Source organism: Callorhinchus milii, unplaced genomic scaffold (assembly GCF_018977255.1).
Source record: "Callorhinchus milii isolate IMCB2004 unplaced genomic scaffold, IMCB_Cmil_1.0 Scaffold23, whole genome shotgun sequence".
Lineage (NCBI taxonomy): Eukaryota > Metazoa > Chordata > Chondrichthyes > Chimaeriformes > Callorhinchidae > Callorhinchus > Callorhinchus milii.
In genome coordinates, this window is record NW_024704764.1 from 7,503,980 (window position 1) to 7,528,380 (window position 24,401).

The 24,401-nt window shown below is 43.2% G+C and overlaps 1 protein-coding gene across 6 annotated transcripts in view; it reads left to right on the forward strand.

Moving 5' to 3' along the window:
- Positions 1-24,401, forward strand: part of LOC103183784 (zinc finger protein Aiolos) — a 42,409-nt gene that overhangs the window by 12,254 nt on the left and 5,754 nt on the right. For 4 of the 6 annotated variants that reach the window (XM_042343326.1, XM_042343325.1, XM_042343322.1 and 1 more), the window contains 3 exons: positions 9,750-10,016; positions 11,558-11,725; positions 18,958-19,074. In XM_042343326.1, coding sequence (XP_042199260.1) covers positions 9,750-10,016; positions 11,558-11,725; positions 18,958-19,074 — 552 coding nt within the window. Of the gene's footprint in view, positions 1-9,749; positions 10,017-11,557; positions 11,726-18,957; positions 19,075-24,012; positions 24,316-24,401 lie in introns of those variants that run through there. The other 2 variants (XM_042343327.1, XM_007901440.2) reach the window with 2 other exon arrangements.

A 24,401-nucleotide genomic window follows, 5' to 3' on the forward strand; every position in this document is an offset into this window, starting at 1 on the left:
AGACAAATGGTACATACGAAACAGGTTGTTTTTGATGTAAGGTGAATTTTTTACGAAGCAAATTAGAATGCGTCACCAATCATTTTGGGTACTTACCAAGTAGGCATTCAACACTTCATACAGTTTCTTCCCATGCCATATAGAAATCACTAGAGATAGATGGACCTTCAGAAGGTCCTTAACTTAAAACAAAATACACGGCTTCCTACATTCCATGTAAACCAATCCAAGTGGATCATCAGAAATTTCAATCGCCAATGCCCAGCGCCTTGGGACAACCTCCTGATGTGAAAGGTGCTACACAAATGTAATTTGTTGTTATCTGTGTTAATCACATTGACACTGAAATTAAGGGTGAGAAATTTATCAGGTCCTTTCAGGAGACATGAGAGCTGTTTATTGGGCCTACATATCTTGTATTTTGACTTGAGTCTGACTTAAGTATTGTGGATGGACCGTAATTTTCCGTAATCGTGTAAGTTCTAAACATTCAAATGTAGTTCAAAGAACAGAAAACTTCAGAACGGCTGGAGTGATGAAACCTTCCAAAGGCAAGAGGATATATTACCAGCCAGTAAGTCATCCTCTTACACCTTCCGTGAGTAAAATGGAACAGGATATTGGGAAGGTTGCGAAAATTCTTAAAACTTTTGAGCTTACCCTGTTGGTAGCCATGACCTCTTGGGTAAGGCAAGCACCACAATAAGAGCCGAAATAAAAATGAAGGAATTATCGTTCGACTAGGTTGATCGAGGTGCCCTTATCAATCAGATACAACAACAATAACAACTGCATTGTTATAGTGCCCTTCAAGGCGGGGTTGCATCCCGGTTGATTGGTGACGCACTCTAATTTAGTTTTTCCCCTTCATTGTCTAGCGCTCAAACCAATGGGACTTTTTTGGCTACGGGTGGCCAATTTCAATCATGATGCTCAAAATGGGCAAGGTAACCTTCTGACAAGGTAATATGTGCATCAGCTGTGGGTGGAATTGCTCCATTGAGGAAGCGATGGAGTACATTGACACTCGCTTGCTTGGCCGAGGCAAGGAGAAGCCAACCTTCTCAAACATGACTACGTTGCAGCTTACCAAGAATATAATAATCCTTACATTTAATACAGCGCCTCATCACAACTTCGAGACGTCCCAAAGCGCTTCACAGAATATACTGTAAAGCGAATTGACTGTATATTTTGTGGGTGAAACGCGGCAGCCAATTGCGCACAGCAGCGTCCCCACAAACAATCGTGGATTGAAGTGACCAATTTATTATTATTTTTTTGAAGGAATTATTATCCCCGGATAAGCGATCCGCCAATCGACTAACAACCGGGTCCCCACTTACTCCTAGGTAAGCAGAGTTGTGTGGATTAAGGAAACTTGCCCACCGTTTCGCCCTGCCCTGGGATCGAACCCAAGTCTCTCGCTTGCGAGGCGAGTGCGCTAACCACTGAGCTACCGGATTCCATATAAACTAACTCAAGTAATTATCTCCTCCTCTGGTTCTCAGTCTAACAACTTCAGGCTTCAAAAAGAGAGTCTCGGACATTGCTATTTGTGACGGTTGGAAAATGATGGTACGCCTACAACAGCTTTTCTGATTGTCTATTGCAGAATGGGACCGTTACTCTTGCTGAACTCCTGCAGTTCAGCACTTTCGTATGACACTAATTATGATATTGATAGTTGGATTGAAGCCTGCCGTTGTTTCCAGTCTGATAATGTTTGCTCACATATCGAAGAATGTTTATCTCTGCTTGGTTTTGTTAATGTCTCCCCTCTGTCGCCTTTGTGGCAGAGATATCTGATCACAGGTGATGGTTTTAGGGGCAAAAATCAATGTGAATGTCTCCACTTTGTTTTTAATAGCTTTTGATTTTTCCTCATTTCCGAACAGGAAGAGATTTTCTATATAGTTTCAAAATATATATCTGCATCTTTTTTTTTATATTGTCTTCATAAATGGAAATAGTTATGAGACTCTCCCAAAGCCCAGTGGCTAACAAAATTAACGACCTCACAAAAGTGTGTGCGTTTTTTTGTTTTGCCCATTGTTTAGAGCTGCTGCATGGGAAATTTAATCTGGGTGATAAGAGTTTGGTGATGCACGATACAGTATAAGGAGAGCGTCAAATCAGATTGCCTGTGAACCAAGAAAATTGTGGTTTCTAGATGGGTCAATAAATCTGAACCAGCCTGAGGAAACTCTTCCCACTTGCATGGTTAGTAGGTGCTGCAGCCTTGCTGACCCCTTGCATGCCGTGTTTCGCCCACAAAACTTGCAGTCACTACAGTGTATCGTGTGGTGCGCTTTGAGACGTCTTGAAGACGTTACAAATTGCTAAATCAAATGCAAGGATTATTATTACGTGCATCTCTCCTGGATTATCTCAGCGCAACTGAATTGGCGCAAAAGAACTGTTAAAATAGCAGACTTATGCCCACATAATACGCAGTTATTCCCTTTTACAGGATCTCCTGTCAAATGCTTTGACCGAGCCTTCAGCTCCCCTCTCGACTCTCTTCCCCCTCCTCGCTCCCTCCCTTCCCTCCCCTCACCCTGACCATTTCCCCCCTCCTTGCTCCCTCCCTCCCTCCCCTCACCCTGACCATTTCCCCCCCAATGCTCGGGTCATGACCCAACTGTGCAGCGCCTTGGGACGTCCTCCTGACGTGAAAGGCGCTTTATAAATGGAATCTTGTTGTATTGTTGTTGTTGTTGTTTGGGACTTCCTCCCGACGTGAAAGGGGCAAATGTAAGGATTAAGATTGTTAATAAACAAATTTAATGTTCATCCCACTGGAATTTCAATCGTCTGATTGGAAAGACTTAGCACAGAGGTATATATTAACCCAGTATTGATACACGTTCACAGTGTCTACATTAGGGCCTCTTTTCACCACACAAAAAATATCCATCCAAGAGAGAGCCCAGCCTTGGCCCCTTCACCAAGAGGATAGGGTAGGTCTTGTGGAAGGATGAGATCAAAATGGACTGTAGGGTCTTCTTCCTTTATTCCTTGTGAGATGGTATGCTCAATTCTAGACTGCTGAACTAACTCTTTAACTAATGTCAGCTACTAAGTTTCAGTAGGTTTGCCTCAGTTTGTGGTTTACAGGAAACACATCCTTGATGAATAACGATATACATGAACGAACGGAACATTCAGTACTTTTTTTTCAGTGGTTTATAGAGTGACTGCGACCGGGTTACTTTCTGCTGAGGGAGGGAGGTGAGCAAAGTCTTGTGGGTTTCAAAGCTTCTCAGCAAAAGCATTGCGGTTCATGGATGGTAACACTGCTTGGTGTATAATTGGAAAGGTTTCTATTTTTTACAGGGGAGTGAGACGGGAGAGGTGAGAACCTTGCACGTGTTGCATGGTCGAGCGCACAGACGTGGGCTCTGCTGTTGCAGGCTTGCTCATATCTGCTGTGAGAGGAAGTCTGGCTTTATCAGCATGTTGTACCTCTGAAGCCTAGATAAACACACAATCTCTCAAGGGAGTGCAACTTATCTCACATCATCAGAGCTCCGCTGTGCAGCATCTCACAGGCTGGGGATTTTCTGAAGGTGTTGCTGGCTGTACATTTCAACTTTTTTGGGGGTGTCATTTTTCCAGATGCATTGTTTCCATCTTGGTTCGCATTTAGTTTTTTTTAAAAAAAACTGACCATGCTAATCTGTGTTCTCCAAGTCCCAAACCACTCCGTTTTAGGCTTGACTGGTGTTTTAACGTTTTTAAGATCACAGAGAATTTTTGGAACATTATTAAATTCTGCACGAATTTCAAAATCTTTTTTTATCAGCAGTTATTTTTAAAGAACGTTACTGTGCTGTGGAGCGTGATTTGTGTCAGGTCAACTAAGAATTGCTATTAAAGTTGTAGGTGTGATTTTTGACACAAGACGGCCAAACTCCTGTCCAGTGCTTCCAATCAATTTTTAGGGGTCAGCCGGGTGTCTGACACTCGTGGAAACCCATCACCGTGCTTAAGAGTATCCAAATCAAGCTGAGAATTCCTTGCATCCCACCTACACGTGGAAATCCCAGAGATGGATTGTTGGAATGAAATGTTCTCTCCCAGGGGACTTTATTGTGTGTGTTGGGGTAACTGCTGGAGTCTGACCAGCTTTAAAAAAAAACCACATAGCTTGGCATTCATAGCACTGTCTGGCAAGCTTTCCCGCTGCTTGTCCAGCTAGGACCAGTGGAGTAAGAGAATTCCCTGCCCCCATTGACTGGTCTGCCCTTCCAAGTCCTGCTGATGAGCCAGGCTGGCTGTGGTATCATCAGCATTGAATCAAACTGATCGTAGAGGATAACAGTGGGACTTTTTTTGTTAGAAAAGCACCCTTTTTTTTATAACCTCCTTTTGCTCTCCAAAATCAAATTCAGGCTGTTTCCCTTCAATGTCACTCTCCGATTATGGAGCGGCTCGTAGCCTTCCAATCCATAACTTTTAAACCCCTCCTGGGAACAACAGTGGCTTAAAAAGGCCTTATCCTCAGCAGTGAAAATATCTTGGAGCTGAATTAAACTGCCATAGGTAGGGATCATAACATATAACTGTGTAAAGTAGTTCAGGTGCTACAAAAAAAAGTTTCAGTTTATTGTATTGTTGTTCCATGTTTCATATTTACCTGTTCTTGATATTAGTTGTAGCTTTTCAATTAGTATTATGAGGAGACTCAAACAGCCAGTAAATCAGTCATTGTTGCCCAACTTTCACACAGTCCATTCAACCCTGCTATCATTTCCATGGCCTTCTTTCAGTCTCATTTATAAGAAATCAGAGTAATGTTTAATCATACACAAGTCGTTTCCGGCTTTCGTGGGATTACTATTGTATTCATATTTCTTGAATATTAATTCTATGGTCAGGTGGGAGGCTGCTGGAAAAAGTACTGTATTCATGTTAGTTAATGCCCTTCTAAGAATTTATTCTGTGAGAAACATCTGAACAGTAAAACGTTTCTATTGTATTAGTGCTGACATAAAACCAAATGGAGTTACAGATGATTAATACATTTACTGGTAACTCCTTATTATGCAAAACATTTCTGCAAATATATTGCTATTACTGTAAGAAAAATGACTTGACTACAACCTTACCTAATAAGAAGACCAACTTGTTATTACAGCAATTTTGGTGTAAAATTGAGTCCTGCCAACCAGATTTTAGTCTGCTTTTTTTAAAAAAAAGTAAAGATGAGAGTTTTTTTAATGAAAGCAGGTTGAAGGACCAGTATTGTTTGACTTAAGTTGAAGCGAGGGTGATAATGTGTTCATGGCATTCTCCCACTTATCCCTTTCCTTGTTTCAATTCTGCTGGTCTTGAGGTCTGAAAAAAATCCTTGGATTTGATACAGAGTCTTATCGTGTCAAAGCGTCTCAAAGCGTTCCGCGCAGAGTTTTTCTTTGAAGTGTAATGACTGAATTTTTAAATGAATTTACCTTGAAAAATTGCCCACAAGTGAATTTACGCACAGAAGCATCCCATAAACAGCCATGAGGTGATTGACCGACCAGTTTGTTTTTTAAACTGTGACAAATCTCCGTCACTGTTAAGCGCTCTGAGACGCTATCCTGCGTGGAGGGCGCTATATAAATCAAGTTGTTGTTGTTGATTTATATAAAATATTGAATTGAAAATGTAAAGCCAGAACTTTACCTTAGGAAGTACAAAGACAATGAAACAAGACGTAGGTTTGGAATTGCAATGGTCAATATCAGGACAGACACCAGGAAAGTTTTCTTTACTCAGAGGGTGATTACCAACTGTTACAGGTTGCCAGGAAAGGGGGTTGAGGCCAGGACACTGGTAGCATCAGTATCCAGCCGTATTTTAGAAAATATGCCCTGATACTGTGATGGGAGACTGGTAGGATAGGTGTTGTGGGAAGGATGAGATCCGATGGGCTTAAAGGCTTTCTTCATCCGAACTTGTGAGAAATTTGGTGTACTTGACCACAAAATGTAAAGTCATGTTCTATGTTTATGGCATCAAAGCCAAATAGAATATCAGCATAGATGCAGAAGATTAGGTGCAAGGAGGCTATTCAGACACTACAAAGTTTTGTAAGACCATAAAACCAACAGAATCTGTACTTTACAGTGTATCCTGTGAAGTGCTTTGGGACATCATCCTGATGTGAAAGGCACTGTACAAAATGTAAGGATTATTATTATTGGATCAAGTAGACTTGTTAAAGGTTCTATGGTAAAGGTATTGAAGTGAAGTAGAATACAAGCTCAGGTGCAAAAGATTAGAATAAAAGGAGGCTCTTCAGACATTATTTCTATTGATCGGGCATCAATTTAAGAAAGTTAGCAAACCAGCAAATGGAAAGGTAAGGAGAATTTTTTTTAACACAGAGTAATTAGGGTATGGAAGTGGTGGTTGAGGGAGAATCCATATTTGATTTCTAAGGGGAACTAAACAAATAAGTACCAAAAAGGAATCACCTACAGGGGTGTGGGAAAAGGCAAGGTAATTGGGACTGAAAGGGTTGCTCTTAAAAGAGCCAACAGAGATGCGATGAGCCGAATGGCCTTCTGTGCAGCAAATTTTGTGGGTGAAATATGGCAGCCAATTTGCGCACAGCAGTGTCCCATAAAGAGTGAGAAATGAGTGATGTATGGCCATTATTGAGATGTGGTGACCTGGGGTAAGGTGATGCATTTCCTAAAATAAAGACAGGAAATAGGTTGGGAAACTTATTACTTTCTGCTATGTCCAAGTGCAGGAGTGCGAGAATTGCCAGAAACAGGCAATCAACAGAGAACTGCGAGGGAGAGAAGCATAATAACCAAGTGATTTCTTTGTGGTACAAGGTATGAAGAGCTTTCCTTCAGTGCAAAGTTCAGCCTTAGAGGAATCACTAGCAAGAGTACATACTCTTCGTAGACATGAAATGAGATGTGATCAGCAGAAACTCACTGTTGCATAAAGAAACTTTTACCATTTTTTTTCTCCTCTCCGTCGTCGTTATAAACAAGAAGAACAAAAAAGCAGCAGTTTGAGATCAGCTTGCGCAGTTCTTCAATATTCAAGCTTCCGTTAATGCTTTTTACGCCTACACTTGAGCAGCCAAGAGCCAGGCTACACAGGGATAGCACGCACAGCTGAGGAGACTGAAAGTCAGGTGCATCCCTTCAGCAAACCTCTTCTTTTTGAAGTGTGAAGGTCACAGAACATGCAAATAGGTTATTGGGGCTGATTTTCAGGAGAACAGAGATGGGCCATGAAGAGAAGATTTCACTTCAAGATATGTCTGATCTGCTGTAAACAGCAAAAAGCAAAAGCGGGTAAAGAGGAAACCTTCACAGCACCATCTGGAAACAGTTTTACTTACAGTTACTTTCTGCTCACTCAATTTCAATTGGCTTTTGTTGGGCTGTATCACATTTCAGAGTGATATTATGCTCCTCTCAAAGTACAGTACTTATCATAGAATCATACGATATTACAGCACAGAAGGAGGCCATTCGGCCCATCGTGCCTCTACCGGCTCTTTGAAAGACCTACCAACTAGTCCCATTCCCACATTCTTACCCTGAAGCCCTGCAAATTTATTCTTTTTAAGTACCTAAACAATCCCCTATTGAAAGTTATTATCGAACCTACTTCCACCACCATTTCAGCCAGTGCATTCCAGACCGTAACAACTCTGGGTAAAACGATTTCTCGTCGTATCCCCTCTGGTTCTTTACCAATTATCTTAAATCTGTGACTTCTGGTTACTGAGAAGGACTATACTTACTCCACGTTTGGCAGGTGAAGTCATCTTCATTGGACTTTTTTACGTGACTTTAAGGGTGGCAACACTTTGGGGGGGAGAAGTTGAATGGAGAAAGAGCAGGTTTACACACAAAGAGAAAAGAGCATTGTTCAGGATTTTATAATCAAGGGAAAGTATGAGACTTGCCAGAAACACTGCCAGAAAGTTGCGTTCTCTGAAAAGTGTATGGTCAAATGGTGCCCGACACCTTTTCTATAATTTTGCACTCGCGCAAATTTGTTTGCAACATGTTTAATAATTGCAACCAGAAAAGAATTAATGAAGAGATTAGATAAAATGTCTTTCCACACAGGTTGGATGGAATGTGGACTTCCTGTGATGATCCGTTGTTCATGCAAAGTCCCTTAAATCTTTTTAAAGAAAAAATTGCAGCATGTAATTGGCTGCAGAGGAGGAATATAGGGGAAGCACATGTTTTATAATGTGGGGAGAATCACGCAACTCTGATGTTCCGAGCCCTCAAGGCGAGGTCCTGAGTTAGCAAACTCTCCCACTCGCATCAGTCACAGGCCAAAAGGAAATTTTACCAACTTTCCAGGCAGTTAGATGGGTAATTACAGACATCAATGCTCAGACAATTGCTCCCACCACATACATCCCCCCCACATACCACACAATTGTACATTTTCAAAAATGACAGGTGGACTACAATAATAGTCTAAATTATAATATAAATATAAAAGGCGTCAGCCTGGCTCCGTTGATTGCACTCTTGCCTCAGAATCAGAAGATTGTGAGTTCAAGTTGAGGATCTTTGCGATCATGGTTTATGCTAAAGTATGTAAAATATTAGAAAGCATAATATGAAATATATATGTGAATAAATAATGAAAGGTAGTAAAAATAATAGTCCTTGCATTTGATACAGTGCCTTATCACATTGTTCAGACGTCTCAAAGCGCTTCAGTGAATATGCTGCAAATTGTATATTTTGTGGGCAAAATGCGGCAGCCAATTGAGCACAGCAGCGTCCCACAAACAGTCGTGCAATTTAATATAACATGGAAGAAAGTTATTGCTCCCTTTCGACATGTGTACTGACATGTTATAGAGTTTACAGGTGTAAGGGAAGAGACCCATTCCATTGACGCAGTCGTCTATGTGCAAGGATTGCATGAAAGTGTCCTGCGATCTTCTGTTAGTCCACATGGAAAGCAGTGGATTGAGCTTTGTCCTCACCTTTAAGCCCATCCATGGCCTTGCCCTCTCTGACCTGCTAACCTGCCCGCTCCCTCCATTCATCAGGCTCCGGCCTGCTCCATGTCTCCCACCCGACCCGCCCTACCATCGGTAGCCGGGCTTTCAGCCTCTCTGCCCCCACACTCTGGAACTCCATCCCACGGACCCTTCACCTCGCTTCCTCCCTTGAATCCTTCAAGGTCGGTCTCAAGACCCTTCTCTTCGACCATGCCTTTGGTCTCCCTTCCACCTCTCTGCCTTCCCTCACCCCCACCCTACCCCTCCCCCATGCCCGGGCCCCCACATCTGACTGTTCAGGGCTTTGGGACGTCTTCCTGACGTGAAAGGCGCTCTATAAATGTCTTGTTGATGTGTGGATCGATTGTCTTTTCGACTCATTACTGAAGATAGATAGTTGTGTTGGTTCCTTCTTTCTACCTGTAATGTCACTGTCTGCACTCCATCATAGCTTTGATCTGAGTGGGAGGAGGCACATTCCCCATGCGCTGATTCCAGCGGCTGAACCTTCATCAACCAACAGATGTCGCGGGTATATTTATGTTTGCTCCACAGATCCAACACCAACTTGCATTTATATTGCGCCTGTCATGTGGGGTAGGTCCTGGAGCGCTTCAACAGGATAGAGAATTGTGCGCTAAAACTGGACGTAGATTCCCGTGTAATGTTTTGCGATATTTTGTTGTAATCGAGGACATTTTATCCACGAGACAGAACGTTAACCGAAGCAGCTTCCTGCTCTTTACAGACGGCGACATTAAAGTCGAGGCCGATTACGACGACAACGAGGAGGCTCTTGACCTGACGGAAGACACGCCGTGTCACATTGAGGGTTCCGGGAGAACGCGTAACATCTGCCTGACGGAAAACGACGGACACGACAAGGACCCATTCAACATCCAGTCAACTTCAGCCGATGGTATTAGAGCATCTAACGGAAAACTGACATGTGATATCTGTGGACTGTCATGCGTTGGGCCCAATGTCCTCATGGTGCACAAGCGAAGCCACACTGGTAATTGGTGTTCCTAAATTTACAGTAGAAGGCAGTAATTCACACAGTACAGCATTGTACAGTAAGAATCCATTTAAATGCATAACAAACAAATATCACACCTCAGTGTTTGTTTAACTAATATGTCACTGTTTTACCTCCTGAACACGAGAAATGTTCTGAACTTTGTTGCTTGATTTGTTTCTTCACAGTTGCCGTTGTTCACTGCAAGGGGCTGGGTGGGGGGGTGGAATAGAGTCTGAGCAAGGAAGGGGGAGACTCCCTTCTGTCCGGAGAATTAGAACGTGTGTCCCAGGGTTTGGTTTGGCTGTGAATTGCTTGGTTTAATTTATGTCTCCGTGCCATTTGCGGATCAGAGAATAAGGGAATAGGAGTGTGTATAAAGCCCACCCCCAAATTCAGTGCCTATAGATCAGTGGAAATACAATACAAAATTACATTTGTATAGCGCCTTTCACCACAGGAGGACGTCCCAAGGCGCTGGGGAACCTTAGTGTCAATGCACAACTGAGCCATGGGACAGATGCTCATAACAGGTACCACTTATGCAATCAACCTGTAGGAGTTGGACTCAGTATTTTGTGCATTCCTGACCAGTGGGTAGTGTGCTCACTATCTCGCAAATACCTGGCCAGAGATAATATAAGTGCCTTCAAGTTCATCTGAAGCCTAAGTTTCGTACTTGCAATGATATTAATTTTCTGCAGATATCCATTTTCTTAATAATCCAACTGACAATCGCAGGCCAGTTAAAGAAAGCTAAAACAAGCCTCCCACACAATTGCATGTTTAAGAAAAGGCCCCATCACTCAGTCCCTGTCTGGCTGCTTCAGTTTCAAAGCCAAAGATATATTGCGCTGTTGTAGCGTTCACACTTCTACTCAGCAGCGTTTCTACTCGTCCCCAGGGTGAAACTGCTCAAGGTACGTTCAACCAACTCGACTAGATCGAGGTCACAGAGCAAGGCAGTGTGCTGGTTAGTTTCAGCTTTGAGATTAACTGAAGATGAGTTCAAGGCTCACACTTGCTTTGGCTCATGGACAATATGGTTGGTCTGATCAATCAATAATGCCATCATTTAGCTATAAGGTTGACATGAAATCTACGTACTGATGAGTAAATCTGCAGAGCGCCATTACTCACTCTTAGAAGATAATGTAAAGCAACAGATTATGCTGGTGGCATTATCTGGAGAAGAATCAAAGCTGGTTGACCCACACCCCCTCTCTCCCTCCCACTCCTATGGAAGGCCCTCTTTGAATCTGTTTCCAATTGAAACTTTGGATAATGATTGAATGATGGAGATTATTGGCATTAGTTACGGCCAGCCACGCTTTTTAAACGAGTGGCTTTAATGTTAACGCACCCCGTGATCCTGCTCCGGGCTCTGGCAACAGCGAAAGGGTAGCGCAACGCAACAGCCGATTCCAAAAAAAAAAAGAAAAAAAAAAGAGGGTTAGGGGCACAGTTGTGTGTAACTGAGTAGCAATAAATGGTTGTGCTTTAACCTGACGGTAACCGTGCCTCTCTTGCCTCTGCAGGTGAGCGTCCGTTTCATTGCAATCAGTGTGGGGCGTCTTTTACTCAGAAGGGAAATCTACTTCGCCACCTAAAGCTCCACACCGGTGAAAAGCCCTTTAAGTGCCACCTGTGCAACTACGCCTGCCGACGCCGAGATGCCCTGAGCGGTCACCTGCGCACGCATTCCAGTAAGTCAATCGGTCTCGCTTTTTACTGTCAATGCAAAAGATTTCAATATTGCTTCAGATCAGCTTCCAAGAAGTGCGAGAAAGGTCATGATTTGCATGCAGGCTTTCACTAAGGAAGTAAGGTTGGAATCTTAGTTAAATAACTTTCGTGTCTACAGAATGATTATTCAAAGAAGTCTAAATTTGTAAGTTCTGCTGGGTGCTCTCTCCGTCCACTCTCTCATCCCAGACAAAACATCGACATTTTATCGGTCTCGCTGAAACCTGCCTCGCCTCTGGTGACATCTTCCCTCTAACTGAGTCCAGCCCACTTAAGTTGTATCTAAATGATCCTTCTATTCCGAGGAGGCCATTGAACCTTAGCCTCCTTCTCCCCACCAGTAATCACCTCCTCCACCCGTCCTCCCCATGCTCGTTGTATTCTCGTCTCCCAACTCCAAAAGCAGGTGGGTGATGGATTTCTTTGTGTCCTGAATCGAACAGATCTGCTCAGCTGTCACCGCTGTCATCCACCTTTCTCAAGGAACCCTAACTCGCCCTAGCCATGTTCTCCAGTTACCTTTTCTCTCTAAGTTGGTGGAACAAGTTGTCAGCTCCTTAGCTGCATTCCTGAGCCTCCAGTTCATTGCTGGGGAACCTGCAATGTTAAAAGTTGCCATCCTTGAGACATTAAACCAAGGTCCCAGCTGCCTGCTGAGATGTATGATAAAGATTCCATGGCACTATTTGAATAGAGAAAAGAGTTTGTCATGAAGTCCTAACCAAGAATACCCCCCAAATAAAATTGGTCATTCATTTCCTGGCTGTTTGTGGGACATTGATGTGTACAAATTGTTTTTTGCCAAGAAAACAGTCACTTCACTCTGTAGTAAATCCTGTGAAGCGTTTTGAGATGTGCAGTGACGTGATGAGGGGCTACAAATGCAAGGGTTAATATTAAAGAGTGGTTTAATTAACATACATTTTGTACTAATCTTTCTTTTAATGTAGTTGGCTTTATAATTGCTTCTACATATTGTTCTGATATTAGGCTGAAACAGAGCAAACTAATAAAAGTCACATTATTGGCGTACAGCAGTGAGAGAAATAAAGGATCAGCATAGAGCTCAAACACATTCACATTGAGGAAAGGCAATCCAGAAAGAGATTGCTTGAGGGGGAGCATGTTGACTGCATAAAATATCGTTCTGATGAAACTTTACAACCATATCATCCTTCTTAGTAATAACAAAGTGAGCTTTGTGAGTAGTGTGGCCAGCTTTTCAATTTGTTTATCTCTAATTGCAATATTATTGACTGTAGCACCTCGACTTCACAGTGGAAAGTTTCAGATTCTCACCTACAGTGTGACAGCCTCTACTGTAATGTGTGGGTGCCTTGCAGTGTAGGAAGGAAATCGAAAAGCCCAAAAGAAATGGTGCAAAGTTACCTTCCCCCCATTTATACAGTAATATTCTTCCCTTTTTGATGGCTGTGAACTGGGTACATTACTAGGCAGAGCCATTGCTTCATACACATTCAGAGGCTGATGTCAATGCCTTTGGAATTTCACTAGACTTTTCACATGATTATAGCATTTCACTCTAAACTCTGCCATTAACTACAAATTTTAGGCCGGAATTGGTTCCCATCAATTTCTGGAGAGCAATTATGGATTCTTCTTGCGGCAATCGTGGATTCTTGCCGCTGCTCCGTCAATCCAGCACGACAGAAGAATCAGCAAACGTTCTCTTGGTTTGCGTGTCCTGCAAAGATTGCCTGTGTTTTTTCACCTAGTCTTTACTCTTGTCCTAAAGGAAGTTTACTACTATTATAATCGTCTATTTCTCTAAAGGGAAGTACCTACAGTAGCCACTGGGTGCTAGTGTTGTCACTTTGCTGTGTAAAAAGAGGGTCAGAATTACGCTGTTCACAAAATTGCTTTGACTAGAATGTGCTTTCTTAGCACTTAAACTAAAAGTCTGTTGATGTTGCAACACTTGTGCCATTGTTTGCAGACACTCCTTGTTGAGCGCAGTTGGTTGCGAAACTCCGAAGAATTGATGTGTATGAGATGCTCGAGATTTGACAAGAAATCATTAGCTGACTTTATGTCAACACCAACAGATAATGTCAGTGGTGGAATATTGTCTGATATCTACGCCTCACACCATGTCCGCACACATTCCCAGATAAACCCACACATTGGCTCTTCCACCCCAAAGGTGCAAAAGGGTCAATTATGTCTGACCAACCTAATAGGTGTTTTTCGAGGAGATAACATTCCAGCCGTCTTTATTCTTGAAAGGGGATATCTCAGATGAGACCTTTATCTTTAACATTTTGAAGGGGATTGAAAAAGTAAACAAAGACATTTCATAATAATAATCTTTGCATTTGATATAGCGCCTTATGTCTTCGAAAAGTCTCAAAGGGCTTCACGGAATATACTGTAAAGTGAATTGACTGTTTATTTTGTGGGCGAAACGCAGCAGCCAATTGCGCACAGCAACGCAACACAAACAGTCATGGATTAAAGTGACCACATTTTTAAAAACTCTTTTATCTTAATTACTCTTGGATGCATCAGGCCAGTATTTACCCAGAGGATAATTAATAACTGGAGGAGATTACGAGGAAGGGTGGCTGAGACCAGGAGGTTGGACTCGTTTAAAAAACAGCTTGATGGGAGGATGGGATTAAATGGGCTGAAGGGCCTTCATCCAGACTTGTGATATGCTCATTGACAGACGGGAAAATATACATTCACTTTCACGCTTGCTTTCACACAAACACACCAACCCTCACTGGCATATGTGATACTCACAGAGAGGAAAGCTTCACTGACATTTGTCTTGAAGCCAATCCTTTTTTTTTATTGCCCCAGTTTTCAATGTAGTACAATGAGAGACAGGTAAGCATGTTTAACTTGTGCCCACACCGACATGCAGAAGGCTTCACAATGAAGGCACTGTTAGTGGGTGTGTTGTGTGTGAGCTGCAGCATTTAGCTTTGCTGTTTTGCTTCAGTCTCAGTCCACGTAAATTCCAGCACGGAATGTGAGTGGGCACAATGAGTGTCGCAAGTGGCATAATCATATAAGCAACGAATGGGACGTCCTCCTGACGTGAAAGGCACTATACAGATGTAATTTGTTGTTGTTGAATGCCAGCCAGGCTCAGTTGGTAACGCTCTAACCTCTGAGTCAGGAGATTGTGAGTTCAAACCCCACATCGGGACTTGGATGTCAGATAGTCTAAGGTGACCCGAGTGCAATGCTTGGGGTATGCTGCATTGTCAGAGCCACTGTCCTTTGGATGAGGCATTAAACCGAGTTCTGTCTGCCTGTTCAGGTGGACGACAAAGATTCCATATTTGCAAAGAGAAGGAAGTGTCCTGATCAGCAGTCCCGACAATAAAATTGGTCATCATGAAAAAGTGGCTGTTTGTGGGACATTGCTGTGCGCACACTGGCGGCTTCTGCTTCACCTATAAATACAAGATCAGTACACTTCACAGTAAAATTCTGTGAAGCGCTGTGGGATAACCTGCTGACGTGAATGGCGCTTTACAAAACATAAGGATTATTTTTATTATTATTCGTGCAGAGTACAAAAACTGTCACCGATTAGTTGGAGGCGAGTGGCTTGTTTTCGTGCTGTAACGTTCTGTGTTTCGCCCAGGCAGGTGCTTGTTTAAAACTTTGAAGAACATTGGTGCTTACACCCTATAAGCTTTTTTTTTCCCCCAACTTATTCGTTTCCATTACATTTCAGAGTGAAGCAGCAAATTCCTCATCTCGGAGCAGCAAGCAATGCTCTGCGGATTAATTGGTTGAGTCGTATTCTTCCTCCCTTCCTCTCCCTCCCTCCACCCACCCACTCATTGAACCTGATACAATACTGATCATTGGTCAGTGTCCCTGTATATCTTGTGGTAAACGCAATAACTGCAATTCTTGTCAAGGGAGATGTGAAACCTCAATATGGGTACAAAAGGCTCGGGTCGTGCTGATTTACATCCAGGCCAGGCCTTTTCATTCTGATACTACTGAAGGAAAGCTGTGTAGTAAATCGGCAGTGTTTAGTGTTAGATCTTAGTCCTATTTGCTCACACAAACAATGTGAAACCACAGCCTAGAGCCATATATAAAAAACGTGCAGGCTAGGCAACATTCACTTCTAACACCCTGTCTTAGTCAGACTAAGAAACTAACACTAGGACTTAGAGCTGATCTCTCCGAGCCCTACAACATTTTTTCCTCCCCATCGACAGTTTCCGACTATAACAAACCTTCGGAGTCCAGATTGATCTCGAAAACAATTTCTACCGGTGACAGCGATCCAGATCAGTCACTGAAGAGTTCCATTAAAGCCATGAATTTGTTTCCCTAAAGTACAAGCGGTGTGTGAGATACACAGCTAGAAGTATGAACGTGTGTTGATAACACGGACACCCTCCCACCACCCCACCCTCTCCCCATAGCAGGGATGCAGGGAACGGGCGGCGGGTCAATCACGTCAATCAACATCGTAGGTTCACATAGGTTCTTTTGGCAGTGGAATAATTGATGGAGGTGGAGGTGGACCGATTACTGGCAGAGAAGGGCCATGATTAAGTTAAAGATTTAAAAACTTAGGTACTGGGTCATTACGTGTCAGCTTGTCTCGTGCCTGTGAGTCAGAATGTTGTGGATTTAAGCCCAATATTGTGAGCTGAGTTCGAGTGCTAGCTTGATTCACTATTGGGGGCTCCCCAGTTGCATTGTCAAGACTTGCCTTTTGATGAAATACTAAACTGAGGTCATATTTGCCTGCTTAGGTGGAAATTAAAGATCCCATCACTTTATATTTGAATAGAACAGTTACTTTCTCCTTTTTGTCCTCCAATTTATTGAAAAATTATTAGCGTTTATGGCTGTGTGTGGGACGTTGGCTGCAGCTTTTGTCTACATTTGTCTACTGTTAACTCCAAGGGCTGTTAACTTCACTATTTGAATACCGGGATTTTACATGTAGACCCATGTCAATCTGTGATATGATTAACGTATTAAACTAGGATGTTATACAAACTGGTGCAGTATTAGGGAAAAGCACACACCACAACAAAGGAACCAAACCCTTCTGCGATGATGGAGACTGGAGAATGAGGTCAAAATCACAAGAGAGAAAATGCAAGTGTACACGTCTGGCATCATTGATAATAATAATTCTTTCATCTGATATAGACCCTTATCATGTCATCCAGACATCTCAAAGCGATTCACAGGATTGATTGTAAAGTGTAGTGACTGAATATTTGTAGACAAACAAAGTAGACAATTTGCACAGGAATATCCCACAAACGGTCATGAAGTGAATGAACAATTTTATTTGGCGGACACAGAGTCTCTTCCTTTTCAACAAGTGATGTGAAATACATGTGTCTGTGGGGAGGGTGTGGTGGCGGGGGTGCTGCGGGTGGTGTATGGGTGGGTGGTGGGGGTGGCATTCCTGTCCGGGTCTCTGGTACATGAATGTAGCGTGAGAGAAACTAGCTGTGCTTACCCATTACTGTCCTTCACGAGTTATCACTGGTAAGAAGAGATGGCAATAAGATGAACCCTGAGAAAAGAGAGGATTAGGCATTGACAAGTACCTGGATTTAATTCCAAGACACTTGGGAGAAGCAGTGTACCACATTGGACAGCAGCACTAGCTGCCATCCAGATTCCTTCCAAATTTGGGGGCTTAACAGTTAGGGGAACGTGAAGCAGATCTGTGTTAGCTGAGCTAAGGCGGAGGGCAGTGGAACAGGGTAGAAACACATAAGTAATAATACTAATCCTTGCATTTGATATAACTCCTTAAGTCTTCGAGACGTCTCAAAGCGCTTCACACGATATATTGTAAAGTGAATTGACTGTATATTTTGCGGACAAAACATAGTAAGTGTGAGTTGTTGAAAGAAAAAGATAAGTTACGTTTGAGATAAGTCACAAACAGTGTTGACAGATGTTGAGATGTCACCCAAAACATTCAACCAATACTCTCTCTCAGAAGCCGTATACAGGCTGTATATTTACAGAATGTTCTGCTTTGGTTTTGAATGTCCAGTCTGGCTCAGTTGGTTGCACTAACCGTCTAGGAATCAGAAGGTTGTAGGCTCCGTGTGGAGCTTTGAGCCTGACCCTTGAATGCAGGGCAAGTGGAGGGCTCTGTCGTTGGAGGTGACATCTTCAGATGAGATGTTAACTGAAGGCCTATCTGTGTGTTCGGTGTGTTCAGGGCATCACCCCGTGCGAAGGGCGCTATGTAAATGCAAGTTGTCGGTGTGGTTGACTATCACTATTCACACAGAGAGAGAAGACAGTTCGACGCGATATGGCGTTAAATTATTATTTGGACTTTCTCTTTTTGGTGTCTAATTTGCTACGTTTTGTAACGGAATAAGAAAAGTGTGTGGCTAGTGAATTTCTGTACATGGAAAGCTGAAAGGTATGCAGTGCTCTAAAAATTATTCATTTCTTGAAGAAATTTGTGAAGAAATATGCAAATTAGGCTCCTTCTGTGGTCAGTTTTCTCGGCGAGTGAAAACTTGCTCAAATGACATCTAAAGGTTCCACCTCTGGTCAAAGGCTATTGAGAGAGTGGAAAAAACTATCTCGGATGCTGTTTTCAGGGTTCTCAATAAGACATCTGTCCCCGGCTAGTACTGAAAATCCTGCCAACTCTCTCCGTGTGATGTTACCCTTGAATGCACTTTACGCTTTTTATTATCGAAAGCTTTTACTTTTAACATGACTAACAAGTGAAACATATGATATGAAGCTGTTAAGAAAACACAGGCGTATAGCTTCATGAAAATAGAGTCTCTTCCCCAATGCCTTGACCGACAATCCTCCAGGTTAACTGGCCATTAATCCTCCAGATGTGGGGAAAGAGTGGGGGGAGTGGGACTGATTGGGTCGCTCTTCCAAAGAGCCGGCAGAGGCACAATGGACCGAATGGCCTCCTTCCATATTCTGTAATATTCTACGATTCATCTCATGGCCGCTTGTGGGACCTCACCCAACAGCGTGCAAAATGACTGCCACGTTTCCCTACGAATACACAGTCACTACACTCGGCAGTGATTGTATATGAAGCACTTTGACACGCTTGAAAGTCATAAGGCACTGCAAAAAAAAAAAAAAAATCTGATTACTCCTCACTTCTTTAACTCTTTATTCAGCTCGAGACCTCTGACTGTCTGCACTCTCTCTCTCACTACAGTTGATAAACCCCACAAGTGTGGGTTCTGTGGCCGAAGTTACAAACAGCGCAGCTCACTGGAGGAGCACAAGGACCGTTGCCACGGGTACCTGGAAACTGCTGGCCTCTGCAAACCAGGTGAGATGGCTATTTTTTTTGCGCGTTATAAAGTGGCCGGAATTACAATAGAGATTTTCAGTCTCCACACTGTCCAGCAGTGATAGAATTGAAAAAGAAAGGGTTGCCGATCGATTCGTTCCATTGATTAACTCGGGAGAGATTTCTGCTGTACAATACTAGGATCGCAGTGTGTGATGGTGGAGGAGGTAGTTCGCTAACGGCATTTAGGAGAGAGAGAGAGCACAGGTCGATGAACACAGGTTTTGAAACAGCCCTATCACGGCAACCATCTCCATCAACACCGTCTAAGTTAACCTTAGAGAACAAATTTACATAGAAAAAATAACGTATGATTCTCTGCACTGCGCACCAATTGAGCCCCATCCTTTGCCAATAATAATAATAATCCTTGCATTTGATATAGCGCTTTTCACGTCGGGAGGACGTCCCAAAGCACTTCACAGAACACACTGTAAAGTGAATTGACTGCATATTTGTGGGCGAACGCGGCAGCCAATTGCGCACAGCAATGTCCCACAAACAGTCATAGATTGAAAATGACCAATTTATTATTGTTTTTGGTTTTGGAGAGATTATTATTAGGCTCTGTGTGGAGTAAGGAAACTTGCCCAAGGTTTCGTCCTCTGCCTGGAATTGAACTCAGGTCTCTCACTTGCAAAGCGAGTGCTCTAACCACTGAGCTACAGGACTCCAAAGCTCCCAAGCTCCCCTGGCTCCTAGTACCGCAGTGGATCAATTTTGAGATCACTGTCCCTGATCTTCAAATCCTTCCATGATCTTGCCCTCACCCTATCAAGGCAATCTTATCCATATCTACACTCCAATCTGAATCCTCCATTCTTATGTCTCCGGCCTATTATTGCCAATTTCCCACATCCTGACACTTTCGTCTTTAAGGTCAACCATTCGGCCACTTGTCCCCTGTCATGTCACTTCTCTCCCTGGCCTCAAAAAAAAACTCCTAAAAATAAAAATCTCTTCAACCTATCTTACCCAACATCTTTAAATCTCTTACTTTCCTGCCTTGTGTTCACCACAACATTAGTCAAAACCTTTGAGACATTCTTTTATGCGTTATATAAATGTAAGCCTGTGTCCTGCATATCCCAAACAATTTATGTTTGAAACTCTGGCTAGTAAAAATATCCAAAATCGAACGAGTTTTTTGAGTAAAAAAGAGAGATGCATTATTTTATGTAATTATTATCTAAGCACTCCAGTAGCTTCTGATAATAATCGCTGTTAATCAGATAGACAGTTGTGATTGCAAAATAATCTACCTCTGTGCATATCCCTCTATCACGAACAGACCACATTACATATTTGACAGGAAATGAACATTTTCCTTTACTTCGACTGGGCCGAGGTGGTTAGAGCTCGTGTTTGCACCATTTACCCCAAAGTGAAATGATCAAAATGTTTGCTCTCCTATGTGTGCAGTAAAAGCAAGCACCAGTGTTGTATCACGAACAGTTTTGTTCTTTACAATGGCTCCTCGTAGATTCCTTCGAAAGAACGAGTTCATTAATAAATTCTAGTGTGCGGGAACAGATGATTTTAAGGTAAATACATGTCAAATCATTGTGTTCGAATGAGCCATCGGTGAGAAGGAAACATGATGCAGTTTGATCACTTCTGTGGCCTCACATTGGTTGAAAGACATGCAGTGAGTGGTGTGTGTAGATATCACAGTAGTAACGTCAGCAGCTTTATCCTGTACAATTCCTGCCCATCTGCTGGCCTTCAGCGCGACACAGAGCTTTCAAATCTGCATCATAATAAAATCGGTAACTCGAAAAATCCACGAGTGTTATGTGGGACGCTGCTGTGCGTGATTGGCTGCTGCGTTTCGCCCGCAGAATATGCAGTCAATTCACTTGACAGTATATTCTGTGAAGCGCCTTGAGACGTCTCGAAAGCGTGATAAAGCGCTATAGCAGATGCAAAGATCACTATTATCACCATGACCAAGCAGGGTCTCGCCATGTTAATTTGGTGCATCTTTTGCTCCCACACCAGGGGCCTTCTCCATCACCTTACCCAGGTGGCCCCAGGTGCCAAATAAATTGTGTCTCAGCAACCTTGCATTGCCAGCCATTATACTCGGATTCAGTCTCACGGTATCTGTCGCCACCTTCTTGGATCACCCACGCTGCTCATTGGTAAAATGGGTGTACCTACGTCCTGAGGACATTATCATCTTGTCGTGTGTTATTGAGGCTCTTGATGTGAGAAACAATTCTTATTGAATACAGTGTTACAATTACCTGTGAAACCCCAACACTCACAGAACGAAATATGTCACTGTTCCCTGTTTTCGGGACATGGGGTCAACTTCCACATGTGTGCGGATGACACCTAACTCTACCTTTCTGCCTCCACCCTCAACTCCAGGACCACTGCTGTCCTGACAGACTGTCTGTTGGACATCAAGTCCTGGATGAGGGCAAATTTCCTACAGTTGAATGTGAACAAGACTGAGGCTCCTGATTGGCTCACGCCATCGCCTCAGCACCTTGGGCTCTGGTAGCATCAACCTCCATGGTGTACACTACAACTCACCAGCCAGTCAGGAACCTGGGTGTCTTGTTCGACCCTCCCCCCCCCCCCCCCCCCATTCAAGCCATGACCCGCTCTGCCTTCCCTCACCTCCATAACATCATCCGACTCTCACCACTATCTCACCCCTCAGGCGCTGAAACTCTTGTTCATGCCTTCATCACCTCCAGGCTCGACTATGCAAACGCACTGCTTATCGGCCTTCCCAACTCCTCGCTCCACAGGCTGAAGATAATCCAGAACTCTGCAGCCTATGTCCTCTCCCGCACCAAACTCCGTGACCCCATCTCCCCTATTCTCGACCGACTCCACTGGCTCCCTATCCTTCAGAGGATCCAGTTCAAGATCCTGGCCCTCACCTACAAAGCCCTCCATGGCCTCGCCCCACTCTAACACTGCGACCTTCTAACCCCCTACCAACCTGCCCGTGCCCTTCGCTCAGGGCATGGATCCAGAACTGTCTGGGAGACAGAAAGCAGAGAGTTGTGGTGAACGGCTACTTTTCTGACTGAAGGGAAGTGTACAGTGGTGTCCCCAGGGATCGGTATTAGGACCACTGCTCTTCTTAATATACATAAATGATCTGGACTTGGGTATAGCAAGTACCATTTCCAAGTTTGAGGATGATACAAAGTTAGGGAGGGGGTAAACAGTGAGAAGGATAGGAGCCGACTGCAGGAAGACATAGACAGAATGGTAAAATGGGCGACACACGGCAGATGAGTTTCAATGTGGAGAATTGCAAAGTAATGCATTTTTGTAGAAAGAATGAGGGGCGGCAATATAGGGGGTAATACAATCTTAAGTGGGGTGGGGGGGGTAAAAGAAGTGAGAGACCTGGGAGTGCAGGTAAATGAATCCTTGAAGGTGGCAGGACAGGTAGATAAGGCTGTAAAAAGGGCATATGGGATATTAGGCTTTATAAATAGGGGCATAGAGTGCAAGAGTCAGGAGGTTATGATTAATCTATATAAAACACTGGTTAGGCCTCAGTTAGAATACTGCGCCCAGTTCTGGGCACCACACTACAGAAAGGATGTTAAGGCATTGGAAAGGTACAGAGGAGATTTACGAGGATGGTACCAGGAATGAGGGACGTTGATTATGAGGAAAGGCGAGAGAGGCGAGGATTATTCTCATTGGAGCAGAGAAGGTTACGAGGAGACCTAATAGAGGTCTTCAAAATCATGAGGGGATTTGATAGGTTAAAAAGGGAAAAAATGTTTCCACTGGTGGGTGTATCGGTGACTCGAGGTCACAAATTCAAAATAGTCTCTTAAAAGAAGCCGAGGGGAGGTGAGAAGACATGTTTCCACGCAGCGAGTTGTTCGAATCTGGAAGGCATTGCCTGAAAGGGCGGTCGAGGCCGATTCAATAACTACTTTTAAAAACACTGTGGATGGGTATTTGAGGAGAACGAGTTTGCAGAGTTATGGGGAAAGGGCTGGGGAGTGAGATTGACATTAACTGCTCTATTCAAAGAGACGGCACAGACTCGATGGGCCGAATGACCTCTTTTTGTGCTGTACGATTTTATGCAAATTCTTTGCCCCAATCAGTGGGATTCCGTAGAATTTGCACGTGTCAGGTACGAAAGAATTGCATTTTTATAGGGCCTTTTTAACAGTGAAACATTGCAAAGCTCTGCACAATAATTATTCTCTGATCCAATCGGCCTGTAATCCTTGCACTTGACATAGCGCCTTTCACATCAGGAGGGGGTCGCAAAGCACTTCACAGGATTTACCAGGAAATGTAGTGACTGTATTTTTTAAAGTGAGATTTTTGGCTACAGTTAATTTCCTCAAAGAAAATGAGAGGTGGAGGGCTCTTTTCATATTGCCTCTTAGGATCTTCAGCATCCACCTGAAAAGGCCGACAGGACCTTAGTATAACATTTTACTCGAAAGGAAGTCACTGCTGACAATGTACTGGAGTGTAAGTTAGGACTTTGAGCTCACATCGTATGCTGTGAAGCGCTTTGAGACATCCCAACGACATGTTAAGGCACTCTTATCAAATGTAAGGAATGTTATGATTATTATGAATCCTGGGGTGGACTTGAACTCAATCCTCTGATCCAGAAGCTGCCTCCTAAACCAAGCTGAAAACCTATTTTACATTGGAGGGATAGGAAGCCTTGACACATAACTTTTATTCCAGGAGCTGGCTTTGAATCCAGCGGACATTAACGGTGCCTTAATTCCAAAAGCACACATCATTATCCCTCTGCTCCACTACTGGGTGGAATTCATTTGCACGAATTGTTTTTTTTTCAAACAGTGAGGCTGAATGTCACACCTGAGGTTTCTGTGCACCACACAGCCTTTCCCAGTGGCTAGAGAATTTCTTTGATGTCCTGCACTTGCTCAGTTATTTCACAGGAGGCATTAAAACCAGTCCATCGTCCACCATGTTTTCTGGGGAAGGTATACAGTTCAGAAGAATGAACACGGTTATTGATATTACTGTACCGTTTTGGATTAGTGGCATGTAATTGAAGAGTGTGGGCACTAAACGTATTTACTTTGCATATAATTTGGTGAAGAAGTTATATGCACTCCGCGTCTTTAATGCTACCTTTGATGCTCTCATTCTCATTATGGCCAGTGGTTTTCATCTGCTTAAAAGAACTTTTATTTTAGAGTTTCATGGAGTTTACTGTGAGTCCGTTACTGGGTGAGTCAGAATCTCAGAACTGCCTGCTGATGAAAGCTTTCTTTCTCCCTATTAAAAGCCAACAAAACCCAGTACCTTGTCTGTTA